This window comes from Pelophylax lessonae, assembly GCF_965119305.1.
Source record: "Pelophylax lessonae genome assembly, chromosome: 1".
In the NCBI taxonomy this organism is placed as follows: Eukaryota; Metazoa; Chordata; class Amphibia; order Anura; family Ranidae; genus Pelophylax; species Pelophylax lessonae.
The window spans coordinates 418,046,791-418,063,577 of NC_138768.1; the positions used below are offsets into that span (position 1 = coordinate 418,046,791).

Sequence of the window (16,787 nt, forward strand, 5' to 3'; positions counted from 1 at the left end):
CATTCTATGTAAGCCTAACTATTGATGCGTGTGTGGTGGCATTTTAATATTTAATGAAGCAGTATTGCACTATTAGGGGTGTCTCTGTTTTACCTCCATATAATCAACACTGGCCATCCGAGCTGAGAGGGAATAGAGGTGCAGACCCATCCAGGTGTTCTGATTGCTGATAAGACTGTATGGTCCCTGGGACCTTGGGGTTCTGGTGAGCAGATTTACGAGTCTTATCATGAGGTGGAGCACTTGAATAAAAATAAGAAGGCACGGTGTGGGTGGCAGCATTTATTGAGCACTAATTTATTCCACTTAAGAAAACTTCTTGTTCTGTATTTGGTCTGTGAATGTTTCACATTTATTAATTTCTGATGGTTATATAGCAATAGTGTATTGTTGTGTTTATTGGCAAACTTGTATGTTATTTTCCATTATATCTACATTAGCCATCACTTAACAGCGCCTGCTTTATATGTATTATTTTTGTTTTTAGTGTTTTTCATCTAAAGGGGCAGCAGTTAAGGGAACTCAATATATGGATTAGGCACCCTTCATGGGTTATCTCACTGTGTACTGTATGTAGCTAAAGATACATGCAGTAAACACAGTACTTAGATACACTCCAGCACTCAGTGAAGCCTATAGTTTGTTGGGACTAGTTTGGTCCCAACAAACTATTTAAAGTGCCATAAACCATATTTTCTTTGCTTAGAAGTGTCCTCTGTCTATTATAGCCTGCATCTCATATTAGAAACATAGAAACATAGAATGTGTCGGCAGATAAGAACCATTTGGCCCATCTAGTCTGCCCAATATATCTGAATCCTATGAATAGTCCCTGGCCCTATCTTGTATGAAGGATAGCCTTATGCCTATCCCATGCATGCTTAAACTCCTTCACTGTATTTGCAGCTACCACTTCTGCAGGAAGGTTATTCCATGCATCCACTACTCTCTCAGTAAAGTAATACTTCCTCATATTACTTTTAAACCTTTGCCCCTCTAATTTAAAACTGTGTCCTCTTGTGGTAGTTTTTCTTCTTTTAAATATGCTCTCCTCCTTTACCGAGTTGATTCCCTTTATGTATTTAAATGTTTCTATCATATCCCCTCTGTCTCTTCTTTCTTCCAAGCTATACATGTTAAGGTCCTTTATCCTTTCCTGGTAAGTTTTTTCCTGCAATCCATGTACTAGTTTAGTAGCTCTTCTCTGAACTCTCTCTAGAGTATCTATATCCTTCTGGAGATATGGCCTCCAGTACTGCGCACAATACTCCAAGTGAGGTCTCACCAGTGACCTATTCTCACCAGTGACATATTCAAGGTAATGCAGGCAGCAGGTACATTGATACAAGTGTCACTGAGTGCTACAGTACAGACAGGCATGATGAAAACAAAAAAAGGTTAATTTCTGAGCAACAAGGACTTCCAAATGCCATTAACACTTGTTATTACACACATACAGTACATATAACAAACAAAAGCACATGAATACAAAGAGATGTAGGGATTGACTTACTAAAACTGGAGAGTGCAAAATCTGGTGCAGCTCTGCAAAGAAACCAATCAGCTTCTAGGTTTTATTGAACAAACTTAAATTAGAAGCTGACTGGCTACCGTTTTGCACTCTTCAGTTTTAGTAAATCAACCCCGTAGTGCCTATAATAGAATAAAAATCAGTGGAAAGGATTTCTGCTTGGTGTATTTGTTAGTTAAGGCAGCCCATAGAGAAGTCAGATTCTTTCATTCGACTAGTGGTTTGAACGAAAAAAAAACTGACTCGATTTCCCCATTAACACACTCAATATTTATGGAGGAATCCTCCCCTTCCCGCTGAACTAATATAATATATTGTGACAGCAAGGAGACTTCCCTGCCATCAAAATACACTCATAAACACTGCAGGCCAATGGCGCTAAACGAGTATTAACAGGCCAAATTTCAGTCCATGTATGGCCAGCTTAAGTCACTCAAAGCTTCAGTGTTCCTGGAGACAGATAGCTATCTCATGGTTCATGGCCCTCTGTGAAATATCTGCCCATCTATGGTTATTAATGGAGTATTAACCTTCTGTAATGCATAATAATCTTTTTTGCTTTACAAAAAGGGGCACACTGGGGCCTCATGTTTGTAAATCATCCAAAATCAAGAAGCATTTTATGTATTTAGCGTTTCCCTTGAGAATTAAATTTTGTAATGCTAAAAGCAGACTAAAATTAAATATGGCTTCCACTTAGCCACAAAATCCATAAGTTAGCATTCTGAGTGCCATTGTTCTCAGATAACACATCAAGGACTCAGCACTGGCTTCATAAATAAATGTAGCTGTTGTTCAAGCCTCAAGATTGCCTTCCTTGATGCTTAAGTCGGGAACGCTGTATGGTCCCTGTCAGTTATGTCTATAGAAATCACTGAAGTGGTATAATTTGGGTGTCTTGCTGGAGAGGCTTGTAATTAAATGTCAAATGTCAGACAGGACTGCTTCCCCGCAAAGGGATTTCTCATTTTCTCTCATTCACATCAGGACACTTGTACATTTTTTTCAAGCCTGACCTCTTAGGCAAAGTTCTTTGCAAATCGGAACCCAATTTGCATTAGAATTCGGGGGTAATGAAGTGCAAATCCAAAAGCATAAGTGAATAGCTTTTGCATTAAAACATGAGTAAACCCCTGCTTCAGATATCAATTAGGAACCATTTTCTATGATGATCTCACGGGCTCGATCACTTCTTCCCAATTTACTAGTAAAAGTCAGACACACAAAAATATTGCTTAGAAAGCAGATACTGTATTGCACAACGAAATCCAATGAACTGATGACAACAGCTTGGCAGAAACAATATTCACGTACACAAAGAACACACATGCTGAAGAACAGTTTTATTAAAGAGAAGTATGGAACCCCTAATACTGTGGTTTTTGCTATCCTGATAGGAAAGAAAAAAACAGCCTTCACAAGCAAAACAGTTAAAAAATAACAATAACCGGGTTTCTTTTTACATTTTAACCTACACCGTTCGAGTAACTCTTACCCGCTAAATAACAGTCACACTGTACAAACACAAAACATGGTCAACGCTGCCTTTTAAGGCCTCTGACTGTAAAAAGGTGCACAACAACTCTTTCTTTGTACCAAAAATGGGGGTCAAAAATATAATTATATATTAAACTGCTATTTTCTTTATTTACATACCCTATTCATAAATAATTCAACCAAAACTCGCTAGAGTGCCATGACAATTTATGGTAACGGATGTAGCAAGTGAGAAACTGATACATTATTGCTCTAACAGACATGTATTACTAGATATATTGTCAGAGCAGGCCCGGGCCCCTCCATGTGGGCTCTATGTGCGGCTTCTTACAGGTACCACAAAAAAAAAAAAAAAAAACGCTTGCCTTGTATTCCAAAGCATGGTGTTAAAAAGTGACGGCGCTGAGGCCATTATGCTTCACGCACAGCAATCAAGACTGAAATCTCCACAGGACATCACCCAGACTTGCTGAAAGCTTCCTTTAATCAAGAAAGATGCATTGCTTGCTTGAAGGAGAAATTAAAAGTCTTAAAACCATAGTAAGATCAATTTTTCTTGGAGCCATTGGTTTACTACAGCTAAGCTTTGAGCTATCAGACTTGTAGCTCTAAAACGCTTTTTATACAGCAAGTTCTAACATTGCTAAACTTCCGTTTCTCAGGAAAGACAAAAAAACTTTTTGAGAGAACCACAACACTTCGTTATATAAGGCTGTCAGCCAATGATGACAATTTGTTCATTGATGACCCCAGGCATTGCTGCCACAAGGGAGAAAGAGTGAAAACAACGTACAAAACATAGAACTTTCTTCTTAATGCCAATTATGTAGCAAACAATGAAGCTCCAAAACTGAATTTAATACAACTTAACTATGTATTATGCACTGAAACAAGTAAACACAAATGGCCTTGGGCTACGTTTATATCAGTTTGTAGTTTAACATCAGAATTGTCCATGTGAAATTTCTCCCAAATAAGCATTGCATTTTCAAGAACCCTTTTCTTGGAGCACAAAACCCTCCAAATCACGTTACATTTTACCAAAGGCTCTTTTTAAAACCAGAAGTAGTGTCCTTTGTGAAAGCCGTAGTGCAACATCGTACATATTGTGAGTGCCCGTAATTGACGTTTCACAATGTCAGTGCTTGAATAGTCCCCCTGCAGTACCCAGCTGATTCATAGTGCAGCTGTGCTGTACTGGCAACAATGCTTCTTCACAGTCCCCTGTCCATAGGAAGGGGGGGTAGCTCCGTCTCTGGGAACCCTAAAGGGTCCGCACTGCTACAGGGTAGAGGAGTGATAAATGTTCGGCTCCTTTTATTGGAAGTTTCCGGGTGGTGTAAAAATGGATGACTTCTGGAACACTTTCAAAAGGAGGACTGTTCTGACCCAATACGTATTTTTCTTTGGTTTTCGACAGTTTCATGTGCATGAATCCTTGGCTGCTCCTGTGAAAAAAAAAAAAAAAAAAATACATATGAGAACAATGTAGCCATCCAATTTGTATAGGCTCAAATGTGTTCTATAACTGCCGTAGGAAGAAAAGTGGCTGCACTATCAACACCAATCAATCAGGTTGCATCGGTAATTTTACTATAGCAGATTTAAAGCTGCCTGGGACTTCCCTCCTCATTGGCCGAGACAGCAGCGCGGTGCGATTGGCTTCCGCTGCTGTCAACCAAAATCATTCAGCTAATCAGGAAAGAGAGGGGGCGGGGCCGGGGCTCTGTGTCTGGATGGACACACAAAGCTGTGACTTGGCTCGGGTGCCCCCTATGGGGGCACTTATTAGGAGGGAGGGGCCAGGAGAGCCCAAGAGGGACCCGAGAAGAGGAGGATCCGGGCCACTCTGTGCAAAACCAACTGCATTGAGCAGGTAAGTATAACATGTTTGTTATTTATTTTTTAAAACAAGATTTTACAATCACTTTAATATGCAGGGAATTCTTCTCACTTTCTGTTTGGCTATGGGACAGGAAGTGAAGGTAAATCTCCCCAATAGGACAAAAATGGCAAAAAACAAAACAAAACCTTCCAGGGGTTATAACCCTCTCTTACGCTATCCAAAGTGAAAAAAAAAAGTTTTTCCTATAGTTCAACTATAAGTGCCGGTTCACACTAGGTCGCTCCGACTTAGGGGGCGACCTGTGAAGTCGCGTGCAGCACTTCATAAAATGAATGTCAATGCAAGTCGCCTCCAGGTCGCCCCGAAGTAGTACAGGACCCTTTTTCTAAGTCGGATCGACTTGTGTCGCTCCTATTAGAACCGGTCCTGTACTACTCAATGACCGCGATGGTGCACGACTTGCCAGGCTGACCAAGTCGCCTGACAAGTCGTATTAGTGTGAACCGGCACTAAATATAAAAAAAGAAATGTGATTGCTTGCTTATTTCTATTGTTCATACTTGTGGTTGCAAACTTTTACTTTTCTAAAGCCTTTTTAGAACTCATGAAGATACAAATCTATAGACACAGCATTTAATTAAAACCATGCAAAGTACTACATGTGTCAAAAGAATACAAGGATAATATAAAAGCATTGAATATATTGTAAACATTTGGCTAAAATGTATAATTAGAAAGCATAAAAATGCTAGAAAAAAAAAATGAGTAGACAGGTCAGGATCATTTGGACATAACAAAGAGATAATTACAATTAGGAAATAAAATTATAAGCTGGTGTTTTATTATTCTTAATTATTGCTGAAAATTGTAGCGAAAATACCATACAGCTAACAGTACATAAACAAAACCTTATAGTTGTGTAGCAGTGTAATTACAGAGAGCAGAAATCCAATGCAGGGACACATGAACAGTAGGCAATATATTAGAAACTTTATTATGTATTCTCTAAAACAGAGGTGACCGGTTTCATTCTGCAGCTTCAAAACATTAGTTGGACATCGATCTGGGTCCTACAAAAGATAACACCCTACATAACATAACAGATTAAATGTCCTATCCAATATCTTGTAGGCCCCAAGAAGAAGACCCCCACATTTGAGGTCTGGACCCACAGATTCCAAACTCCTAAACTCCTTACACCGCCTTAACCAGATGTTACTTTTTGAAGACCATATTTCCGATGTTTACATTTACCATAGTCTAGTAAAATGACAGGTCACAAGTGCTAGCTGTCATTTGACAGTAATTGTCAACAAGTAGTCCGAGTGCTTTACTGCCACTAGAGATATGGACGCACACTGGGGAAAAAAATCATTCATAAAGAGCCAGCCAGATGGCTGTACAACGTTTGTTTTACAAATAATGCAGGGAAACACATTGGGGTTTATTTAATATAGGAAAATAAGTTGTTCACTCTGCAGGGGAATTTTCTCTTAGCTTAAAGAATGTGGTAGAACACTGACTTTGCAAAGAATGCCCAATCACATGCAAGGAAAATAAAACAGTGTTTTTCTTGCATGTAACTGATTGAAAGAAGTCAGCAGAGCTTTACCTCATTCACTAAACTAAGAGAAAATTCCCTCAAAAGTGAACTTGTCTTTAGTAAATCAACCCCATATGGTCTGCTGCACACAAACAGTAAGCTGCTTCGAAACAAATTCTTCATCTCACCATTTCACTTCTCAGTGTACAAATGTTTCAACATTCATCAATTCACACAATTTTAACACACGTAATAAGAATCTTTATTTTTGCCTTTACTTAACTCTAATTTTCAAATCTCATTGGACTAATAGTCATAAACACAAGGACTTCTTTCATTCAGCCCATGAGCTGGACAAGAAAGAATGTGTAAGCTTTATGAACTGAGCCTAATGCTATAGGCATACATAGATAGCTTTCTCTTGTCTAGCCTATTGGCTGCACTAGAAAAATCTAAAAGTTTCTGCTATCCATGCTAAGCAGCGTCCCCTGCTGGCTATTGTATTTAAGTGACAGCGCCACCCTCTCTGAACATCTGAACAATGACTGCATCTAATAGAATACAGCTGCTTTGGAGGGCAGAGGAGAGATCTGGGGTCTAGCAGACCCCATATCTCTCCATAAAGATGACCTGTCATGGCCAATGCTATCACAAGGGTTGTTGTCCATCCCTTGTGATAGCAATAAAGTTGATCAAAAGAAAATGTAAAGGTACAGTGAAAAAAAAAATTGAATAAAATAAAAAATGCGTACAAAGGGGTCCTGTATGCATATGTAAACTGTGATCGCACTACAAAGGTGAGGTATCACTGCAAATATCAGAGTGAGAGCAATAATTCTAGTACCAGACCTTCTGTGTAACTCTAAAGTAGTAACCTGTAAAGGCTTTTAAAGCGTCGCCAATGGATAATTCAACGTTCCACGGGCATTCCCAATTTTAAATTGTGACATTTTTTGGTATATTTTTACTTGGCATCACATCCTCTTTTTCTTCTACCAAAAATTTAGTATTATATTGAGCTGGTGTTCACTAAAATCAAAGTATTTTTTTCCTGAAAATTTGCATTTTAAAAACCGCTGCGCAAATTTAATGTGGCAAAAAAAAAAATTGCAACACTCGCCATTTTATTCTCCAGGTCATCTGCTTAAAAAAATATATGTTTGCGGGTTCTACATAAGTTTCTAGCAAAAAATGCAGATTTTTACAAATATGAGAGAAATGGCAGTCATTCTAGCCCATACTTTTAGTGACAGCTTAGTCATGGCAACAATGAAATGCATGTAACATGTACATTGAAATTAACCTGCTGACACGCTAAAATGTCTACAATGAGAAGGCAAGCAGACACCTTTAATTACAAAATCTATACCACCATCCCTGTTGACTTTCCCAAAGTCACTATTTGCATACAATAGTGGGGCAAGGCCAGGGTTGTACCTAATCTCAAACCAGGAAGTAAGGATATTCATGCCGACTCTAAAGGAGGGGGAAAACCTGGCAGTAAGAGTACATTTCAATGACCTCACCAGTTTGCATTAACCACTTGCTGATCGCCTAACTGTAAATGTACGTCATGTTTTTGACGTTAAATAATGGGGTTATGGCTGCCATAACCCCAAATAATGGGGTTAGATGCCATAACCCCATATCTTTTTTTTTTTTGTTAGGTGGCCAGCTTTCTGATAAAAGTGATCCCAGCGGCGGATTTGCCTCGAGATCACTTTTATAGGCAGCAGGAGAGGTGCCTGCTGAGTCATTTCGAGCTTACCAGAGCCATCTGTTTAGCCCGGAAACTATCCGATGTGGCCTATTGCTCTTGAAGGACCCGAACGATCTCTGACGTCACTTCCGGTTCTCAGGCATAAATAAAGGATTTTTTTTCCCCTTAGGCCCCTTTCACACGAAGGATTAGAATTCAGCTTTTAGCTGCGGAAAGAGACAATGCATTCCTATGGCCTCATTCACATACTGAGTTTAGCAACGTTTTGATAACGTACGATTTTGTGCATTTAGGAAAAATAAAGTTGACAGCGTCCAGGAGAGATGTACCGCAGCTATCTGTATATAAACGCAGTTAATCGCAGTACAAAGAAAAATAAGTAAACAGTTGCTATATCAGTGGTTCTCAACTCCAGTCCTTGGGACCCACTAACAGGCCAGATTTCAAGTATTACCTTAGTATTACCTCTAGTGTTAGACTAGAGTACTGCAATCACTGAGCAGCAAATTATATCACCTGGGATGTATTTCAGTTATCTTGCAAACCTGGGCTGTTAGTGGGTCCTGGGGACCGGAGTTGAGAACCACTGTGCTATACAAAAGGCAAGAATTTACTACCGCAGCCGCATATAAACGCACGTATTCGCACATAATCGCAATGTACAAATGTGAGTAATCGTTGTGCCAGGAGTGTCGGAATGTTAGTTTTTTTTTTCTTTTGCTTTTAAAGGAAAGTGAGAGATCTGGGGTAAATCTCCTAATCAAGAGACCTGTCATGATTATTTCCATTACAAGGGATGTGTACATTCCTTGTAAATGAAATAAAAAGGGACAGTGTAAAAAAAAGTAGAGTAAAAGAAATATATATATATATATATAAAAAAAAAAAAATGCATATAGATGTAGCATGATTCCCAGCCATATTGCTGGATATGGGTCCCACTGGGCCACCGGGTGCAACAAAAGTACCCCTGTGCATGTTCCTCCAAGTGTGAGCGCTGAGACAATGATCAGTCCAGTATCTTTGAGTTTTTTGTATTTATTGAGAACTTGGATGGGAGAAGGGAATGAGTGGGATACTCCTTTGGCTCAACTATGCACAATTTGCTAGGGACAACTGAAAACACTTCTTGGTGCTGACTTGACGCTGGCTAGATGCCGGTCAACGGCGGTTGACGCTGGCTTGTTGCCTGTTAACTCCAAACTGACCTTGGACTGCTTTCTCACATAAAGAAGTCCTTTCCTTAGCTCCCTTAAGCTCTCCTTGCTGAGGTAGCTACTTGTGCTGCTGCTGCTAAACACTTCAGGGCCCACACCGGCAACCTCTTCCTCTCACTTATCTTCAGGGCTTAAACACTGGAACCCCCTTTCTCTAAAGGTTAGCTGGTCCCCTGGATCCCCTTGACCTTCTGGAGTGGCCCCCTCTCCTAGGCAGACCCCTGGGCAGTCTCAAGTACTCACGATACTGTTTTTCCCCGAAACTTCTGCCCAGCAGCTCCACTCGGTCCACAGCACTCTGGATCCCTCTCTGCAGCTCAGCTCAACCTTCGTCCTCTAGGCAGACCACCCAGGACACTCTCACTTGCGCTGACAGGAGGACTCTGCGTGATGTGCTGCCCTCAGACCTATACCCTATCCCAGGATGCTTTGCGGCACATTCTGCCCTCTGAGATGGAGACATGCCCTGGTGTGCTATTAGTCAGGTTTCCTCCACTGTCCAATAAGAACCCTCATTGGACACAGTGGGGAGACTCCCCAAACTCAACAGACACCCTTGGAAGCACATGACAGCCTAACAAAAATGATCAGGCCCTCCTGATATGCAGACAGGGGCACCCACATGCTTCTTCCTAGCAACTACATAGGAGGGTGCTACATAGAAATAAGAAAAAAAAAGTCTCGCCCGAATATGTAAACAATGTTAAAACCACACATGAGGTATTGTCGCGATCGAGAGCAATAATTCTAGCACAAGACCTCCTCTGTAACTCTAAACAGGTAACCTGTAAACATTTTTAGAGCGTCGCCTATGGATATTTTTAAGTACTATAATTTGCCGCCATTCCACGAGTATGCGCAATTTTAAAGCACAACATGTTAGGTATCTTTTTACTTGGCGAAACATAATTTTTCATATTATACAAAAAATTGGGGTAACTAATGTGTTTTATTTATTTTTATTTATTTATTTACTGTAAGAGTATTTTTTTCCTAAAATATTTTGGGTTTGAAAGACGGCTTCGCAAATAGAGTGTGACATAAAATATTCCAACGACCGCCATTTTTTTGTACACCCCTCACTTTTGTTGCCAGTGGTTTAGACATTAATGGCTGTGTGTTGAGTTATTTTGAGGGGACAGCAAATTTACACTGTTATACAAGCTGTACACTCACTACTTTACATTGTAGCAAAGTGTCATTTCTTCAGTGTTGTCACATGAAAAGATATAATAAAATATTTACAAATTTTTTTAGGGGTGTACTCACCTTTGCGATATACTGTATATATATATATATATATACAGTATATCACAAAGGTGATATACTATATATATATGTGTTTGGGGTTCTAAGTCATTTTCTAGCAAAAAAATACTGATTTTAACTTGTAATTAACAAATGTCAGAAAAAGGCTGGGTCAGCAAGTGGTTAAGGAGTTAAAATCACATATTAGTAACACCGATTATTTTGACAGTGTAATTAAGCAAAAGCTCTTCTTCTAATACCACTATATCCTACTCATCACTGAGGATAATAGAAAAGCCTGAATCGGTGACTGTATTCCCTCTAAACCCACTGTGGGCTTTCCATATCTACAAGATTAGTGTTACAGAGAATCTGCCACCTAGAATAATAACTATGCAACAAAAATACTAAAAACAGAATTAACAGCCTCATTATGGTCAGGTAAAAGGAAGGATTTATAATGTACTAAAAAAAAAGGATGAATAGTAAAAGAGCCGCAGCCTAGGAGCAGGCTAGAGAGGCTTGTAATTCATCCGCCGTAGTTTCATGAAAAGTGTCACCAGCAATCCAAGTTGCCATTATCTTTAGAAATATGCAGGACCAATATCAGTATCAGGAAACAATGACTGGAATTACAGCTCAGGATGACACAGAGAACCAGAATAGAAATCTCCTGTGCACACAGACTATGTTATCTAGAATACACAGACTGCAGATGTGCAAAGCATGTGACAATGCCTTAACACACCAATTACCACACACTGAGCAATGCTACTGTCTATGAATGCACCTGTACTGCTTAGTGTCAGGAGATGAATACATTTTTTAAATATTTGTGCCAAGATAAAGAGGGTTTCCAAGAAATATGGTAATGCCCTGTTTGCGCTATGAGGAACACAGGGAGCACCTACCTCCTTTGTTTACGATTCTTTGGGATGGGAATTCAACCATTAAATTAAATGGTTTCATATTTAAAGCTTGGGCCCACCAAAAGCAGGTTGCACATGCAAAGGGCATGGCAGGTGGTAGCTTAAAATCAATGCCCCTCATTTAAAAATGACCCTGTGGTGAGATCAATCATTGTATCTTCCCATAAGATTATATGTGCAATTATAGTGTTTTTTGTATGTTATAGTTCCTTGAAAAAGTATTCATACCTCCTGAATTTTTCCACATTTTGCCACATTACACCAAAAATGCAAATTATTTTAATGTGATTTTATGTGATGAACCAACACAAAGTGGCACATAATTGTGAAGTGGAAGGAAAAAGATAAATGGTTTTCAAACTTTTTTTTTACAAATAAATATCTAAAAAGTGTGGTGTTCATTTGTATTTAGCCCCCCTGAGTCAAAACTTTATAGAACCACATTTCCCTGCAATTACAGCTGCAAGTCTTTGGGTATGTCTACACCAGCTTTGCACATCTAGAGAGTGAAAGTTTAGCCATTCTTCTTTGCAAGATAGCTCAAGCTCTGTCAGATTGGATGGAAAGTGTCTGTGAACAGCAATTTTCAAGTCTTGCTACAGATTCTCAATCGGATTTAGGTCTGGACTTTGACTTGACCATACTAACACATGAAAATGCTTTGATCTAAACCATTCCATTGTAGCTCTGGCAGTATGTTTAGGGTCGTTGTCATGCTGTAAGGTGAACCTCCATCCCAGTCTCAAGTCTTTTGCAGGTTTTCTTCTAAGATTGCACTGTAGTTGGCTCCATTAACCTTCCCATTAAATCTGACCAGCTTCCCTGTCCCTGCTGAAGAAAAGGATTCCCACGACATGATGGTGCCACCACCATCATTCATGGTGGGGTTTGTATGTTCAGGGTGATGTGCAGTGTTAGTTTTCCGCCACACATAGCGTTTTGCGTTTAGGCAAAAAGTTACATTTTGGTCTTATCTAACCAGAGCACCTTCTTCCACGTTGCTGTGTCCCTCACATGGCTTCTCAAAAACTGCAAACCGGACTCCTTATGGCTTTCTTTCAACAATGGCTTTCTTCTTGCCACTCTTCTATAAAGGCCAGATTTGTGGAGTGCATGACTAATAGTTGTCCTGTGGACAGATTCTCCCACCTGAGCTGTGGATCTCTGCAGCTCTTCCAGAGGTACCATGGGCCTCATGGCTGCTTCTTTGATTAATGCTCTCCTTGCCCGGCCTGTCAGTTTAGGTGGACGGTAATGTTTTGTAGGTTTGCAGTTGTACCATACTCTTTCCATTTTCAGATGATGGAATGAACAGTGCTCCGTGAGATGTTCAAAGCTTGGGAAATTTTTTTATAACCTAACCCTGCTTTAAACTTCTCTACAACTTTATCCCTGATCTGTCTGGTGTGTTCCTTTGCCTTCAGGATGCTGTTTGTTCACTAAGGTTCTCTAACAAACCTCTGAGTTCTTCACAGAACAGCTGTATTTATACTGAGATTAAACTACACACAGGTGGACTCTATTTACCAATTAGGTGTCTTCTGAAGGCAATTGGTTCCACTAGATTTTAGTTAGGGGTATCAGAGTAAAGGGGGTAATTACAAATGCACATCGCACTTTTCAGATATTTATTTGTAAAATATGTTAAAACCATTCATCATTTTCCTATCACTTCACAATTACGTCCACTTTGTGTTGGCCTGTCACATAAAATCCCAATAAAATACATTCAAATTTTTGGTTGTAACATGACAAAATGTGGACAATTTCAAGGGGTATGAATACCTTTTCAAGGCACTGTATTTACCTGTAAAATACTAACTTAGCCCTTAAAAGGTGTTAGACTGCTGCTGGGTACCACCATCTTGGATGCAATGTCAGCAGTTCCAGCAGACTCAGAGCTGTCTGTCAAGTGTCGCTCTATATCAGGGGTCTTCAAACTACGGCCCTCCAGTTGTTCAGGAACTACAATTCCCATCATGCCTAGTCATGTCTGTGAATGTCAGAGTTTTACAATGCCTCATGGGGATGTGTAGTTCCGCAACATCTGGAGGGCCGTAGTTTGAGGATCCCTGCTCTATATTATTCCCTTTCACTCCTCCCAGCTGCTACATAAAAAGGGAGGGATTGAAGGAGGTAAAGGGAGGGGTGGAGGAGCTAGACCAGCACAGAGAGTAATTAGATACTTCCAGAAGAGGAAAGGGATATGCCATGCATGACAGGGTGGGGGGCTGTGATAGAGTATTGACTTTTCCTGGAGTAGTCAAGTTTTATAGCAAGTTCAAAGGCACATTAGAAGTGAGAAAAAAGTAGTTTACGGAAAGTATTGAAAATACTTGGGAGTTGAGCAGTATAGTACTCCTCACTAATACAAAGTAGCCTCGCTCACACAGGGTGTTTTACTCTGTTCCCCAAGCAGGGCCATATCTTACTGGCACAGGGATGCACAGGTGTTGAATGCATCCCCGTGCCGGCAATCCCACTGATGTTTATTTGGATGCAGCGGTGGTACAGATACAGCTGCTGCTCCCAATATGACATCTGTTCTGGTGCGGTTGCAACTGTGTTTGTGCAGGAGCTCTGTCCCAACTGACGAATGGGACTGCTGGCACAGGAACGCACGCAACACCTGAGCATCCCCTTGTTGGTAAACACGGCCCTGCACAGGGCATGGATAAATTGCCCTGTGTGAACGAAGCCTACAAAACAATGGCAAGCAAAATTTGAATTCTCAGTTAAGATTGAACTGGACACATTTTAAAACACTCTTGGTCGGTGTTCAAATTACTGAGCAGGTCACTAAAAAAAATTCTGTAAACTGCATGTAAAACCTACCCTGTTCTGTTTTGTGTGCATTGTTTCAGATATGTTCATTTTTCTTTACAAGAAATTGTTAAATGTTGCTAAATGTTCGTTTCTACTAAGAGAAAATAATAAATGAAATGCTGTCTATGCAAACATTCCATAGACAACCGGCAAGACTCCATTATAAATAGAAGATGCCAACTTTTCTCATTCAACAAAATGAATAGCTCAATAACATGTACCAGAATTGACCAAGATAGGGGTTATGTTGTATACTATATAAAAAAAAAGAAATCAAACACAAAAGCATTTGGATTTTATGATGTGACCTTTTAACAAAGTACAATATATACTATTTCTATATACAATCCGTAGTCACGTCCTAAAATATACTTTCAATTAATAAGGCACAGTAAACAACAACAAGAATATGTTTACAGCTTGATGAGAAATGCAATGCATCATGTCACTCCATGAAAGAAATATTAATCATGGCATCCAGTTGGCGAAAGAGTTCTAATTTGCAGAAAATATTGTGCTGGCAGCGATAAATGTTTGATCAACAGCTAGTTATTATGGAAATGTGTTCATACTTATCAGTAGAGCATAAACACAATTAAATGCCAGAAAATGGCACAATAACTGATACATAAAAATACAGCAGCCAAATACAATATATCTATTCCAGATGTAAAATCTCCCTCTTTTTTTTTTTCTTAAATTATGGATGGGGATTGAGGTGGGGGGGGGGGGGTTGGGGTTGGGGGATGGGGGGTTGTGGGTGGGGATGGTGGATTTTATTTTTCAAACCATGGTGTAGTTTTAGCCAATTTTGGGCAGATTAGAGATTTGGAAGTAAACCAATGAAAAAAAAATTACCAAAACAATACCACATATAATGGATAGTATGCATGTTCAAGTGTCTGTAGGTTAGGGCACCTGAAAACAAAAGGCTCTCTGATATGCAAATGGCACAGGTCCTGTAAACACTAGATTTGGGCTGTGCCCTTAAGCACCTTTTTTTGGTTATTGCCACCATTCATCAGGGGCATAAGGGATGGATCAGAGCCAATAACCACAGAAGCTCTAAAACAAATGGGGGGGGGGGGGAGGGGGGTGATCTGCACAATCAGTTATCCAATATTTTAAGCGTCCAGTTTTTTGGGGTAAAGGGTATGTTAATAGTCATGCAGTTTTATCATGTATATAGGATGTGGCGAAAGTCTTTTGGAATCTTGTGCTGATTTACAACTCAGCTATACCTTTATTTGGAGAAAAGACACCAAGGGCTCACCCACAAAAGTGCACCTGAGTACCTGAATTTTCCTGTGCTTGTCCAATTCTTAGAAGTCTTTTAAATGCAAAAACGTAAACTCTCGTGTATACTGAGACACGTGCTTCAAGGTCCTCTTTTGGTCATTAGAGCACTTGGTGGCATGTTGGGCTTACTGCTTTTTATAACTGAACTCAAGGAAGCTGTTCTAACCAGAGGGCCAGTCATTGCTAGATTGATATTTTATGCTTTCCTTTTTTATTTCAAGCTGGACAGTACAAATCAAATGTGACCCACTGATGTCACCATAAACTCAGAAGTGCCCATTGTGTGCCTCATCTTTGTTGAATTAGGTTGAGGACAACAGCATATCAGCCGAAATGTGTCAAGTTTTTGGATATTCTATGAGTGCATTATTAGCGTCCAAAGCTCATTATTGACATTTCTTCTAGCGCCAACAAAGCAAGACTATCACTTTTTGCTTGTGTAAGAACATAAGCTTTTAGCTTTACTTTTCCTTTATCCTGTATCCAATGGCTCTGCAAAAAAATATTCATTTTAGGCAAAAAAATATCCTAAAGGATTTGTAGAGATTTGCTACTAAATTAACAACTCATGTCGTGCAAATGTTACACAAAGATCTCCCAAGAGGTGTTACCATTTTTTTCATATTAGGAGACTACGCGGGTACTGTAATTACAGTCTTTCGATGTTAATTTAAATTTCATTTCTTTACAGGAATTATTTCTTCTTACCAGACATGACTGCACAGTTGGTGAAGGTGACATCCTCAGATACATAATTATGATGAAATAAATACCTCTGAAATGACAGCGCCTTAAACATAGTCCCTGTAAAGACTGGCAGAGGATTTTGACACAAATATATTTTCCTCTTAGTGGGGAAGTGACAGACAATTAAAATAAGTAACAGATTTTAAGAGGGGATCATTTGGAAAAGGTTTACAACAACTGGCTTTACTATATTTTCAAATATTTTAACAATTACTTCAATAACTTAAAAAAGGAATGGGTGCTAAATAAAATTTTTTTTTTTACCTATAACAAATATGTTACAGCAAAAAATGATAACATAAAGTAAAAAATAAAAGCCAAAGCCTATTAGACACTGTATATGGCATAGTAATTGACCTCCTGTTCACCTGAGCCAAGCCTGAA

General features: G+C 39.5%; 1 protein-coding gene across 1 annotated transcript in view; it reads right to left on the bottom strand.

Moving 5' to 3' along the window:
• Positions 1-1,968: 1,968 nt before the first annotated feature.
• SHB (SH2 domain containing adaptor protein B) overlaps positions 1,969-16,787 on the bottom strand; it is a 360,594-nt gene continuing 345,775 nt past the window's right edge. The window contains exon 6 of the mRNA XM_082269003.1: positions 1,969-4,476. Within this exon, the coding sequence (XP_082125129.1) occupies positions 4,293-4,476 (184 nt within the window). The 3' untranslated portion in view covers positions 1,969-4,292. The remainder of the gene's footprint in view (positions 4,477-16,787) is intronic.